At 50.7% G+C, this 14,809-nt stretch overlaps 1 protein-coding gene across 1 annotated transcript; it reads left to right on the top strand.

The window, feature by feature from the left end:
* The first annotated feature begins 1,584 nt into the window (after nucleotides 1-1,584).
* On the top strand, nucleotides 1,585-14,361 carry KCNG4 (potassium voltage-gated channel modifier subfamily G member 4). The gene is made up of 2 exons (XM_069549940.1): nucleotides 1,585-2,388; nucleotides 13,487-14,361. Exons 1-2 carry the CDS (start codon nucleotides 1,585-1,587, stop codon nucleotides 14,255-14,257), a joined length of 1,575 nt encoding a protein of 524 aa, XP_069406041.1. The 3' UTR covers nucleotides 14,258-14,361.
* The last annotated feature ends 448 nt before the right edge of the window (nucleotides 14,362-14,809 follow it).

The raw sequence follows: 14,809 nt of genomic DNA, 5'->3' as shown, positions 1-14,809 counted from the left end.
TTGTGTGCCAGCTCTTCCTGGGGGGCTGTGGGTTACAAAGTTAGGTTTGTGCAATGAATGAAGAAAGGAAAGTTTGGCGGGGAGAGGGGGTGGGGGGGTGGGGGGGAGTTGGTTCTAGAAAGAGACCCTACTGGGAGACAGAGTCCCGGGTTGCACTGGGACTCACCGTGTGACCTTGGATGAGTCACTTCAGCCCTCAGGCTCTGGCTTTTTCACTGGGAAAACAAGAACGCTTGGGAAGGCTCCCTTGATTTCAAGATACTCTTTTCTCCGCAGGCTGCTTGGCGTTTTCTGGCGGAACGTTGTAAATGAAGTAATGCACGCAGAATAACAGACCATTGTGTGCTAAGCAAGTGTGAAACACATAGGCTGTGATTCAACTCTTCGCTGCCTGCTGGAATCAACTGGCTCTGAAATTGAGAAAACTTTTATTTCCATTCAGCCGCTGAGTTTTCCTCTCGATTGGAGTGCATCTTGGAATGTAAGGTTATAGATGCTTCGGAAGCAGCTCTGGCTAGAATGAATAGCACAGAAAACGGTTGTGGGAGGCAGAGGATGAGAAATATTGTGGCGATGACTTTCTTTAATGCATGGGCTAAATCTGAAATCCTTCCTCTAAGTCAAGCGTCCCAAACAGCTCTGAAACGGAGAGAGCATTAGAGGCGACTTCATTTCACAGATGACAAGACCAAAGCCCAGAGAGGGGGAGTAACTGATGCAAGGTCACACAGCAAGGTGGCTGAGACAAGCAGCCCATGAACACGGAGAAGCGCTGTCATTGATAGCAAAGTCCTCTAAGTGGGAAAGCAAGTAAGAGGGCTGAGGCAATGGTTGTGGAGCTTCTCCTGGGAGTCAGATGCTGTGCCAAGCACAGTTCCTCGTTGCTTAACTTTTCTGGGCCTCAGCTTCCTCATCTGTAAAATGGAGATATTAATGTCTACCTCAGGGGGTTGTTGAGATGACTTATCATAGGAAGGGCATGTGGATCAGTGCCTGGCATGTCAGAAGCATCTAGAAGGGTGCTTAATATATACCTCATATGTATTATTGCCTGTAACCCTCACTGTGCCCAGTGAGGTGGGCACCCAAACTGCCCCAGCTGAGCAAGTGAAGCAAAGGATTCAGTGAGGCTGAGAAACCCAGCTGGGGTGGCAGTCTGTAAGGGATTACAACCCGGCAGTGAACTTGAGAACCTTTTACACTCTTAAGCTCTATTTTCAATAACTATACTTAGCAAGGTTAGGTGAGTCCTGTCATTGGCATAAGGATGCTGAGAACAGAGAGGTTAAGCTGCAGGCCCAAGATCACACAGTCTGAAAGTGACACAGCTCTGACTTGTCCAGCTCGGGACCGAGCTCCCCGAGTCCCAGTCCACTTAATGCCTGTTCCAGGGAGAATCTTCTGAGATATAAATAAATGCTCCATCAGAGAAGGGATGTCATTATGTCCTTTCCTACACTGATAGATCCCAGGTGCATAGTAGGTGCTCAGTAAATCTTTGCTGGATGAAAGATTAAAAGGATAAAGAATGCAGATGTGGGAATGCACACATGAGGCAATGCGATCTAGGACTCTGCCCTGAGAATGACGTCTCCTTCCTTCCTTGCTCTTGTCCCTTCCGGCGCCAGGACTTCCGCAATATCCATGCCTTCCCGAGACAGGGGCCTGCATGCCGGACACCATCACTTCCGCTCCTGCAGCCCTTTGAGTCCCTTCTTGTCGGGCCCCGTGGAGCCGCCGTCCATCAAGGGCATTTACTACCGCAGGGCCCGGAAGGTGGGCGTGCTGGACGCCTCCACGACGGCGGACCTGAAGAAGGAGATGCTGGTCAATGTGGGGGGCCGGCGGTACCTGCTCCCGTGGAGCACGCTGGACGAGTTCCCGCTGAGCCGCCTGAGCAAACTCCGCTTCTGCCGGAGCCACGAGGAGATCGCGCAGCTCTGCGACGACTACGATGAGGACAACCAGGAATTCTTTTTCGACCGGAGCCCCAGCGCTTTTGGGGTGATCGCGAGCTTCCTGGCTGCTGGCAAGCTGGTCCTCCTGCGGGAGATGTGCGTGCTGTCCTTCCAGGAGGAGCTGACCTACTGGGGCATCGAAGAAGCCAACCTGGAGAAGTGCTGCTTGCGGACGTTGCTGCGGAAGCTGGACGACCTGGCCGAGCTGCGCCGGGAGGAGGCCCTGCAGCGGCAGCGGGAGGCTGGGCGGCCCACCGTGCACACGTCCCGCTGGGGGCTCTTCATGAACCGGCTGCGCGAGATGGTGGAGAACCCGCAGTCTGGGCTCCCCGGGAAGGTCTTCGCTTGCCTGTCCATCCTCTTCGTGGCCACCACAGCGGTCAGCCTGTGCGTCAGCACCATGCCCGACCTGAGGGCGGAGGAGGACAAGGTGAGTGGTCCATCACTCCATCAGGCGCGGGTGCCCGGGACCCGTGGGACTGGGGGCCCACGAAAACGTTTTCAGGTCTTTTCAGACCAGAGGCAAGAAATGAATATGATCCAGTGTGGACAGTGTTCATTTTTCAGACCAAGGCAGTTGTAAAAGATATTTTATACATTTTTTGTTTTTTGAGAAAGAAGCACATGAAGGGGACCCATGAAAGTCAGGAGGGGCCCTGCCCCTGAGAGCAAACGCTGGACATTGTGGTCTTAATGGGCAGAGCTGGCCCAGCCCTGCCTCTCCTAGCTCTGGGAGCCGAGAGAATCGCTCCAACCTCTCTGAGCCTCAGTTTCCTCCTCCGTGAGACACCTGACATCACCGTGAAGGCTCACACACTCAGTGCACCCATCGTGTGTTAACTGAGCAGCTGTTCTGTGCTGAGCAGTAGGCCAGGTTCAGATTCCCTACCTCCTTAAGCCAACCTTCTCATGGGCATCTCAGCTCTGACATTACATTGTCAGAGGAATAAACTAAGGCTCAGGGCACTTAGCTTCTTCGGAGTAATCTAGCGAAGATGCTGATGACAGAAGAGATCCTCAGCCCTCATTCCTGACCCTCCCAGTCAGTCCCTCCCTCCAGGGAACTCATGGAAGGGTCAATCTAAAAGTGACCCTGCCCCAAGAGGCCAGAGCAGAAACATTTGCTTGCCCACTCCTGCCCTCTCTGGTAGCTCAGTGGTAAAGAACTGTCTGCCAGTGCAGGAGCTATAAGAGATGTGGGTTTGATCCCTGGGTTGGGAAGATCCCCTGGAGGAGGGCATGGCAACCCACTCCAGTATTCTCACCTGGAGAATTCCACAGACAGAGGAGCCTGGTGGGCTACAGTCTATGGGGTCACAGAGAGTTGGACATGACTGAAGTGACTTAGCAGGCCCTGTCTTTCCGGGAAGCTGTGAGATAACCCTCCTCCCCACCCCCACCACATACCCCAAGGGGCCAGATGGTCTGAAATGTGAGTTAAAAACCTAGCCTTTTGTTGGGAAGGTTATTGGAGAGCTTCAAACTGAGAATTGGACTGTTTCCTAAGTGAAAATGTTGCTCTATAATCCTCCATGGCTCCCCATCACCTGACTCATGGAGCTTACATTACAGCAGAGAGAGAGAGCCGATCATTGAAACATATACAGCAGGTTATGCAGGCTGTGGATGGTTTATAACCAGTGTCAGCTGACCTAAGTTCTCTTCCCTTAAACATGTATTCCAGGGACGATCAGAGAAGTTTCCAGATAGAGAGGACATAGATAGAGAACCAGTCAGTACTTCACACTGAGTAGGCTCTCAATAAATATTTGTTCAATAAAGCATCTTGCCCAATCTATACATGTTATGTTATAAAGCAAATCAATCAAGATGTTTTGACTTTCAGACAGTTTTTTCCCCAAAGAGAGGACTGTAGCTCTAATTGCGGACTTTTTTTTTTTTTCATTCTTTAGCACAAAATTATGTGATTTAAGAATTTTCTTGTTCACTGAAATATTTACGTGTGGACAGTGCAATTGAAAGACTGGGACAAAGTAAGGCGCCTCAATCTCCTATGCTCCATGGTTGCCCTGGATCCTAGTTGCTGAAGAAAGACTCTTGGATTTTTCACAAGCCTGTGGGATTTTCAGGGAGCCAGGATTTAGACTGTGCAGAGAGACAAGCTCTTTACAAAGCCTAATGCTTTTAAAATTACCCAGGGTATGAACCCAGATTGGTGTGACAGGGACATGGAAAATTCAATTAGAGGTGAGTGAGAATCCTGCAGAAGCCGTTCCTATTCGTGGAATGAGAGAGGTGGTGTTCCCAGTCCAGTCACAAGCTCTGTGCAACTGGGAAGCCACCACTGGGTGCTCTGCCTAGAGAGGGGCCACGGGGCCCTGCCCTCCAGAAAAAAAAAAAGTGTGTGTGTATTTTGCTGTTCTGATGGTAATTCAGAGAGCCTGGAGGTTGAAGACCAGGCGGGCTTTGTTCTTTCAAACCGTGCCCTTACATTTACATAAAAAGATAATGTTCTTTCTCGGCCACACACGCCTGGTATTTTGTATTTGGCCTCTGGACATCAGTCTGAAAGCAGCGATTCAGCCCCGGCTGCAAAGCTGGGCTGCTGCTCCTGGAGACAGGCAGTGCCCTGGAGGTGTGGGGGCCCAAGTTGTTGTCCCAAGGGGACAAGACCCACAGAACTCCTCCATCAAACATAGAGAAGGTGTCACCCTGGGATGGAGAATCAGCACACATGCAAAGAAAGCACTTTCCTTCCCTTTTTCTTCTAGCTTCTTACAGCAATATTCCTTAAGTAAACTTGGCAGTTGAGGAGCAAGGTCTGTGCCCAAGATTGCAAATTAAAATGGAAGAGGGAGGAAGTAGATGGACAGGAAGGACTAAGCCAAGTACCTAAAGCCCCTCCGGAAGCATGTGGACTTTGCTGGGTTCCCTGGCGGAGCTCAGCCCCAAAGGAATGAGAGAACTGATGCTTATTAAGTGACCTTCAGGAGGCTGGCATTGGACAGGATGGACTTAATCTTTGTAACAGCTTAAGGAAATGGATGCTGTAGCTATGACCATTTTCAGGTAAGGAAACTGAGGCTCAGGGAAGTTTAATCACTTTCCTAAGCTCAAAGTAAGAAAGTGGCACAGCCAGGATTTGAGCTCACCTCCACCTTGCTCCAAAACCTGACCCCTCATAACAGAACCTTCTTCTAACCCTCCTGGGTTTGAATCTTGGTTTCACCCCTCATGAGCTCAGTGATCTCGAGAAAGTCACTTACCTTCTTTGAGCCTCAGTTTCCTTATCTGTAAAATGGGGATGCTGTTAGCCCTTTCCTCCGGGGATTATGGTGAGAATTAAAAGAGTAATATTCGTGTAATATGATTGGAACAATACCAACACATAAGAAGTGCTCAGAAATATTAGTCATCATCATTATTCACTTATCTGGTGCTATTTAACAGGAAGTCATCACATTTATCCTTTTATTCATTCATCAACAGTCATCTGTGCCAACTAAATCCACTCATCTAGATGCAGCAGATCAGACAAATTCCTCTTTCCTGGAGCTTGTATTCTGAACATCCCAGCTCCATTTTTAAAGTTCACATAATGTAAAATTAACCATCTTAAAGTGAACAATTCAGTGGCATTTAGCAAAATTCATAATGCTGTGCAGTCAACACCTCTATCAAATTCCAATATATTTCTTTTTTTAAAAAAAACTTTCCTTTTAAGTTCCAGTGTGTTTCAAAGAGAAAAACCTGGGCCAATCAGGCAGCCACTCCCCACCTCCACGCACAGCCACTGGCAACCACCAGGCTGCTTTCCATCTCCGTGGATTTTCCTGTTCTAGACACTTCTTATAATGGAACCCTAAAATATGTGGCCGTTTGTTTCTGGCTTCACTCACTCCGTATAATGTGTTCAAGTTTCCTCTGTGTTGTAGCCTATGTTGGTACTGCACTGCTTTTAAGGGCTGCATAATATTCCACTGTCTGTAAATGTCACAGTTTGTTTGTCCATCCGTCCGATGATAAGTTCCTCAGATTCTTTGCTTCCCTCTGCCGGAGTCCTCTGCCACGGTTGTCAGCCCTGCCATTCAGCCCAGCATCTTTGCTAGTCAGAACACCTTGTCCTCCCTCTGGAGGAAGCTGCAAGTCACTGGGCAGCTACAGCTGAACTCTTGGTCCTTTCGTCTTGACCCCCTCCTCCCTCCTTTCTGCTACCAGGCTCTGCCCCGGGACAAGCCCCTTTGTCTATGTGCCTCTATTTCTGCACCTGCAAATGAGGATAATGGCACACCTGCTCAGACGCAGCCCTAGGACCGATGGTCTAGTTCTCCTGTGTGGGCACAGAGCCAGCACTGGCTGTTTTCCCCCACCTCTGGGACCCGCTCAGGACCCCCCCACGTGCGCATCTGTTTTGCTCCTCAAGCTCTCTCCCAGCTCTCAGGACCTCAGGGGATAAGCACAGGCACGTGCTCTCACATCCCCCCACCCCCACCCCCCTGCCCTCATTTTAGCTTCCACTTCCGCCCAGAGGCATGCTTGGGACTTCAGTGATGTTGAGAAGGGACACACTCTGGATAGCAGCTCTGCAAAGCTCCCCGGGTGGGGGCGGAGCCACCGGGGGGGGGGGGGGAGCTGAGGGTAGGACCTCGAGGCTCTGCGTCTCCCACCCCCTCGTGCCCTGTGCTGTGCCCCCACTCTCACGGGGACTGGGAAGGAAGGCATAGAGATTTTTAAAGATCAGGTGGATCCCCGGGGGCCCCTTGCTGGAAGAATTCTCTCCTGCTGTGGTTGCAACTCACCTTTTGGGCTGCAGGCACCCCCTCCCCCACCTTGGATAAAAAGCCTCCCGCTGGAGCCAGCACCTCCTCCTCCATGGTCCTCCTTTCTTGGACCATGAATCAGCTCTGTATAGTACTGCCCGCTCTCTGTAGCTTCTCTGTGTTCAGTGACGTTTGGTGATGGCTTTAGAAAAGTCTTCTTAACTTGCTTTGGGGAGTTTGGGGGGTTCCTCGCCCCCAGCTGAGTCTCCCTAATATCTCACCCAACAAGCACCAATCCCCATTTCCTGGACGGGGCCCCCCCTCTCCTGAGTACATGCTTCATGCTGTCCCTCCTGCCTCACCATGCTCCCCTCGTGTCTGGGGTGTTCAATTCCTAACCTGCCCCTGCTTGCTCCACACCCTCCTCCGAGCTCTCAGGGTTTCTGTTCAAGGTGGGGCGGGGGAGGGAGAGGACTGTGGAAGAGGCCCAAAGGAGAGGAGGGTGGCAGAGAGAGACCTGGCTCTCGCAAGGCATGAGTCAGCACCGCCAGCACCCCGAGACTAGGACCAGAGGCACAAATGATGGAATTCATGGCCAGGAGGAAGAAAAGGGAGGGAGACGGAAATGCTGAATGGAGCCGTGAGACCAGCATTGAGCTAAGAGGGTCAGACTGGCTGTGTTCCCAAAGGGGAGCTGGCAGGTGTTGCTATGAGAGAGACAAAGGGTGCAAGGGAGGCTGCAAGGTCAAGACTCTGGCCCTGAGTCCCCCCCAGATGGAACTTCTAGAACTGGCCCTGGCTGTACCTGCAGCCGTCTGCCGGACAGCCTGTCCAGATGGTCCCTCAGGGACAGTGGCTCTGTCCTCAGAAAGACCCATCCACCCCCTGACCCCAAAGCCCTTCAGAGCAGCTCCACTCCGGAGCTTTGGGGAAGGACGGGCAAGACTGTGGGCCACCCGCTTCACTGTGCCCAAACCGATGCAGCCACTCAAACTTGGGTTTCTTTTTTATTGTGATATAATATACCATCTAATGTTCATCCTTTTAAGGTGCACAAATCAGTGACTTTTTTAGTATGCAGTTGTGCAACCATCCCCACTAACTCCAGAACATTTTTATCACCCTAAAAAGCAAACTTGCACATACTTCTGGTTACTCCCCATCCCCCGCTGCTTTCCACCAGCCCCAGGTGACTGTGAATGTACTTTCTATCTTCATGAATTTGCCTTTTCTGGGCACTTTATTCAGTTCAGTCCCTCAGTCATGTCCGAATCTTTGTGACCCCATGGATTGCAGCACACCAGGCTTCCCTGTCCATCACCAACTCCTGGAGTTTGCGCAAACTCATGTCCATCAAGTCAGTAATGCCATCCAACCATCTCATCCTCTGTCGTCCCCTTCTCCTCCTGCCTTCAATCTTTCCCAGCATCAGAGTCTTTTCCAGTGAGTCAGTTCTACGCATGAGATAACCGAAGTATTGGAGCTTCAGCTTCAGCCTCAGTCCTTCCAATGGCACTTTATAGATACAGAATAATACAATATATGGTCTCTTACGTTGGCTTCTTCCATTGAGCATAAGGTTTTCAAGGTTCATCAGCGTGGCAGCACATGTCAGAACTTCCTTTTCGTGGCTGAATAATATTCCATCGTATGGACAGACCATATTTTGTTTATTCATTCATCTGCTGTTGAGCATTTAATTTCTCTCCACTTGTGGGCTGCTATCAATCACACCATTATGTCCAAGTTTTGTTTGTGTGCATGTGGGTTTTCAGTTCCTTGAAGTATACTCTTGGCAGCAAAATTGCTTAGTCACACAGCAAATGTATGTTCAAGTTCTCAAGGGACCACTCACCTGTTTTCCACAACAGCTGTGCCAATTTAGATTCCCACCAGCAACGTTTTGGGGGGGAATTCTAATTTCTCCACAGCATCAGCAACACTTGTTTGTTTTTATCCAAGTATTACTGCTTTACTGTATATTAGTTCTAGGGGTGCAACAGAGTGATTCGACATTTTTCTCCCTTGTACTCAATTTCAAGATATTGTTATAAAATTCCAGCTGTATTCTTTGTGCTATATATCACATCCTTGTATCTTATTTATTTTATACCTAGTAGTTTGTACCTATTAATCCCCTGACACTTATTTTTTGTCCTTACAATCACAGCTGTCCTGGTGAGCGTGGAGTGGTATCTTATTGTGCTTTTGATTTCCAACTCTGATTAAAAAAAAAAAAAAAACTTTTCATGATGGAAAATTTGGGGCATTTGCAGAGTAAATAGAATAATCTAACGAACCCCTAATTACCACCCATGACTCAGCCTTCCAGACTGTCGAGAGCCTGCCACTCGGGTTCTCTCTCTCCAACCCCTCCCACCTCCAATTGTTTAACATCGTGATCATTCATTTTATGTTATTTTACAGTTTTATGGGATAAATTTATATACATTGAAATGCACAAGTCTTAGCTGTCGGATGTAACAAATGGGGCACACCCATGTCACCCACAGCCCTGGTTGGTATGGAATATTCCCATCACCCCAGGATGTTCTTTCAGGTTCCCTAGCCCATCCAGAGGTGGCTGATGTTTCTGTGATTCTGTCCACCTCCCGTGGGCTTTGCCTGCTCTTGGACTTCACCCGGATGGAAACATCACCCCTCATCTGCCTGTGACATTGGTCATGTTGTCATGCCGTTCACCCCTCCAGCCTTCCCAGGGCTGCTCATGTTTCTCTTCATCGCAGGAGGGAATCAGGGCACCCCTCATTCCCACCAGGAACAAGTGCCCCCACGAAGGTGACCAAGCACCCACTTTGCCCAGGACTGAGGGGGGACTTTCTGGTGACCTGGAACTTCCTGTTGCTCCATCTGGAAAGTTCTGGGCACACCAGGATGAGTGGTCCATCCTACCTGCAGAATACAACCAAAAACCTCCTCAGAGAAGGTGACTCTCTCCTTCCCTTCTGTTCTAGTTTTCCTCAGATACTGACTAGCCTGGAAGTCATTTTCTCAGCTCAAGCCCCGTAAATCCCCACCACCCCAGCACCGGCTGCTCACAGGGCATTTCTCTGAGGACCAGTGCTGGGAGGTTGGTTTAGGATGCAGAGCTGAGCAGCAATGCAGGGCTGACTCCACACAGCACTTGCTGCAGTGCAGGGAGGTGGCCGGCGGGAGGTGGGTGGTTCATGCCCGGAATATCCAAAAGCTGGCACCAGAGGCAGAGGGAGGAGGGCCCATAGAGCCTTCTGTGCCTCCCAGGAGTCACCTTCCTGAACTACAGGGTCACTGGTCTGGGGAGATCATTCCCAGGCCACCCAAGGCTCTTACCCCAAAGGGAAAACTCCCCGAATGTCAGTGATGAAAGGGGCCTTATAGAGAGAATTTGGCCTAGAGTCTGAAAAACTTCCAGGTGCCTCTGAGTCAACAGGAGAATCTGCCAAAATGCAGATTCCTGGGCCACCCGCCAGGGCTTTGATTTTGTGATGTGAGCCCCAGAACCCACATTTGTAACAAGCACTCTGGGGGATTCTGCCGCAGGGGTTATGAATTGGCTTTGAGAAATGCCGATTCTGTCCCACCCTCTTTATCAGGAGGTAAAGCCCAGAAAGGGGCAGTGACCACCAAAAGGTCACAAAGCAAGTTCGTAGCAGGACTGGGGAACTGGGATCCAAAACTCCTGAACTTTGTAGAACCCCGAAGCAAACCCCAGGCAGTCCTGGCAAAGAACTCTCGTGTTCTGGAGAATTTCCTCTACTTCTTATAGAATTCAGGATAGGAGAAGGTATAGTTACCCTTCAACTGAGTGGGCAGACTATGTCTGCCACCAGTGGGTCATCTTGAACAGGCAGCTGCCATGTTTTGTGTTCCTGCAGCAGGAGCAGCCTGCTAACTACTTCTCCTGCGTTATTCCGATTGGTCACAGCTCTCCCAGGGCAGAGAAACAATAGTCCAGGGGGGATGAAGGATTTGCCTAAGTAGGTGGAAGTGAACCTGAGTCACAGACACTCTGGACTCCACGCCCTCAACCGCACCCCCACCAACTCCCACCTGTTGGATCAGAGAGGGCAGGGGAGAGAGCTACTCCACTCAAGACCGGTAAATAGAGATCAGGACAGCCCAGCCCCCTTCTCCCTCCAAAGGTCAGACAACAAGAACATTTCAATTTAGCATTCCCGTGAGCCCAGGCACTGGAAATAATTCCTTTTTCCACCTCAGAGGTTTTTAATCCAAAGAAAACCGCAGTTGTCAATGTGTTGCTTTTCACTTAGCCAACCGGCTTCGGCCATTCATTCATAGATAGAGATGCCAGAGATCTAGCAGAGATGGAGATGGAGATGAGGCAGAGGCAGATGCAGACCAAGAGGGAGCTAAGATGATATACATATAGTCGGAACATTTAGAGTCAGGTTCTCAACTCTGGCTTCCCATGAGAATCATTGATGGGGCTTCTGGAAAGTTCTACCACTCAGGCTCAAACCTAGATGTCCCAGCCTGGGCATCAGGATTTTTCAAAGCCCCCCCCAGGTGATTCTAACATGCACAGTCGAGGCTGAGAACCTCTATACTAGAAACAGAGCTTCTCCAACCTTATTGTGTGCATAAATTATTGTTAAAATGTAGATTCTGCAGCTCCCAGGGGAGGCTTATGCTTTTGGTTCCAGGACACACTTTGAGTGGCAGAAGGACTAGCGGAAGTCTCTATTGGGGGCGGGGGTAGGGGTGTGAATGACACAGGGAGGAAGCCACAGGAGCCCCACCTGGCTGGGATCTCTTGGGAAGGAAATAGTTGCAGTCTGCATCACAGGGCTGTACTAGGAATGGTGGCATCCTCTGCCCTCCCCGCCCACCCACTCCTAGCCTCCAAGGCCCCAGAAACCACAGCTGCTTCTCTGGTCCTTCACCTCCAAAGTCTAGCATGGGACCTGGCACAAGGTGAGCCCTCCATGCATTTTTTTTTTAAGTAATTTTATTTATTTATTTGTGGCTGCGCTGGGTCTTCATTGCTAACCGGGCTTTTCTCTAGCTGCAGCGAGTAGGGGCTACTCTCTATTCACAGTTGCAGCGCACAGGCTTCTCATTGCAGTGGCTTCGCTTATTGTGGCGCACAGGCTCCAGGGCACAGGCTTAGCTGTTGCGGCAAATGGGCTTTGTTGCTCCACAGCATGTGGGATCTTTCTGGACCAGGGATCAAACCCACGTCCTCTGCATTGGCAGGTGGATTCTTTACCACTGAGCCACCAGACAAGCCCGCCCTCCATGTGTTTTGTTGGATGAATGAATGCGGGATCGTGTGCAAAGAAGTTAAAAATAGTCTGTAGTCTCCAGGAGACCACCTCCTCCGAATGTAGGCTCAGGCAAGTTATTTCAGTGCTCAGAATCATTTCCTGGACTGTCAGTGAAGCTGCTCATGGCATCACTGTGGGGCCTAAGTGACGGCACCAGATCAGCACCTGGTACACAGAGCTGCTTATGTTGGTAAAGGAGAAAGCTGGCTGCTGTAACCAAGAGGCTCCACGAGAGAACGGCTTTCAACACAATGTGCTTAGTCGCTCAGTCGTGTCTGACTCTTTGTGACCCCATGGACTGTAGCCCTCCAGGCTCCTCTGTCCATGGGGATTCTCCAGTCAAGAATACTGGAGTAGGTTGCCATGCCTTCCTCCAGAGGATCTTCCCAACCCAGGGATCGAAGCCAGGTCTCCTGCATTGCAGGCAGATTCTTTACCATCTGAGCCACCAGGGAAGCCCTTCAACACAGCAGACACTGGTTTCTCTCTCACCCAAAGAGGGACCAAGGAGAGTGGGCAGCTCTCATTCTAAGACCCAGGTTTTTCCCACGGTGATGCTTATCCCTTCCTGGGGCATCGGTCCCGTCTGCTGGTTCTAAGCTGGGTTGCAGGGCAGGCTGGGTAGTCCCAGCTCACAGGAAGGGGAGAAAGCGTGCAAGAACTCACACCCACCACTAAAGTCCTGGAACTGGAGGGGCGGCGCATCACCTCTGTTTACATTCTTTGGGTAGGGACTTGGTCATTTGGCCACACTTAGCTGCAGGGGAAGCTAGATCAGGTGGTTTCTGATCTAGCTGATAGGCCATGGGCCCAGCTGCAACTTGAGAACTACAATAAAAAGGGAGTCCTGGCGGATGACTAAGAGTCTAAAACAGAGCTCCATTGATATAGGGATACAGATTAATGACAGATGGATAGATAGAATATAAAGACTATATACTATACAGAGAATATACAGAGAATATATACTTAAATGTTTAATATATAGTATAATGGGCTTCTCAGGTGGCTCAGTAGTAAAGAATATGCCTGCAGTTCAGGAGCTGCAGGAGACATGGGTTTGATCCCTGGGTCCGGAAGATGCCTGGAGGAGGGCATGGCAACCCACTCGAGTATTCTTGCCTGGAGAATCCCACGGACACAGGAGCCTGGTCAGCTATAGTACATAGGGTCCCTAAGAGTCAGACATGACTGAAGTGACTTAGCACACATATATTATATAAATCTATTATAACATAATATATGACATGTATTCTAAATATTAATACATTATTACTAAATATTAATATGTAGCAGTATGTGTTCATATATTAATAGTATATTTAATATATGAAATATAAAGGAAATATATTTAGTATAGGCTCAGCATAGCATTTTTAGTAGAGACTGTACATATGGGATCTGTGTATATGAAATCAGTCTCAATATCAGTACAGAGCTCTAGAAATGCTTTCCAGCATGGTTCTCTTGCCATTTCTGGTGCTTCGTCTCTCTATCCTGCGTTTCCTCGCCTCTCCAGGGGGAGTGCTCACAGAAATGCTACTACATTTTCATCGTGGAGACGGTCTGCGTGGCCTGGTTTTCCCTCGAGTTCTGCCTGCGGTTTGTCCAGGCCCAGAACAAGTGCCAGTTCTTCCAAGGGCCCCTGAACATCATTGATATCATGGCCATCTTCCCCTACTACGTGTCCCTCGCCGTAACTGACGAGCCCCAGGAGGACGGCGAGCGGCCGGGTGGGAGCTCGTACCTGGAGAAGGTGGGGCTGGCGCTGCGCGTGCTGCGGGCTCTCCGCATCCTCTACGTGATGCGCCTGGCGCGCCACTCGCTGGGGCTGCAGACGCTGGGCCTCACGGTGCGCCGCTGCACGCGCGAGTTCGGCCTGCTCCTCCTCTTCCTGTGCGTGGCCATCACTCTCTTCTCTCCTCTGGTCTACGTGGCTGAGAATGAGTCCGGGCGGGTCCTGGAGTTCACCAGCATCCCAGCCTCCTATTGGTGGGCCGTCATCTCCATGACAACGGTGGGCTACGGAGACATGGTACCCAGCAGCGTGCCTGGCCAGATGGTGGCCCTCAGCAGCATCCTGAGCGGCATTCTCATCATGGCCTTCCCAGCCACGTCCATCTTCCACACCTTCTCGCACTCCTACCTGGAGCTCAAGAAGGAGCAGGAGGAGCTGCAGGCTCGACTCCGCCGCCTGCAGAAGGCGGCCATGGCCAGCGAACACGAACTTCTGAGGGACGTCAATGACCTGAGCCTGGAGGGCCCTGCCTTGCCCATCGCATACATTTAACTCAAAATCCTCCCCTAAAGATGCCAGACCTTCAGCGCATGGCCCTCGGCTGACATGAGCTGGAGAACACCAGCGCCTGGATCCTCCAGGAGTGTGTTTGTAGAGCTTGGGGGCTCACTCCCAAAGCTGGGAGGGGCTCGAGGCCAAGGATGTTTGGTCGGGTGATTCGTGACCCTCCTGGGCACAGTGGTCCGGGCTGGCCTTATCCATGTCACTTGCCATTTCCTCTCTCCCTGCCCCTCGCTGAGCACATCCAATTTCGCTGGGTTAGGTCTGCCTCCCTTCCTTCCCAGCAGAGTCTTCAACATCCCAGGCTGGATTCCAGATGCCCACAGAACTGAACCTACAGAATTCCATTCCTCCCCTAAGACCCTCTTTCCTGGGCCAACGCACCGCCAGGAACTGGAGGGGTCAGTCACTGCAAACCCCTCTGATCAGATCTCTCTGCCCAGTGGTTCCAGCTGGGGTCAGTGTACTCTCCCGTTGCTCACACCACCCATGGCATTTTCCTAACGCAGCTGCCTCTGCCCAGCTCTGGAGGCCCTTAGCCAT

Source organism: Ovis canadensis, chromosome 14 (assembly GCF_042477335.2).
Source record: "Ovis canadensis isolate MfBH-ARS-UI-01 breed Bighorn chromosome 14, ARS-UI_OviCan_v2, whole genome shotgun sequence".
NCBI classification, from domain to species: Eukaryota; Metazoa; Chordata; class Mammalia; order Artiodactyla; family Bovidae; genus Ovis; species Ovis canadensis.
Note: the sequence above shows the minus strand (reverse complement) of the source record. Positions and strands in the feature narration are given on the sequence as shown.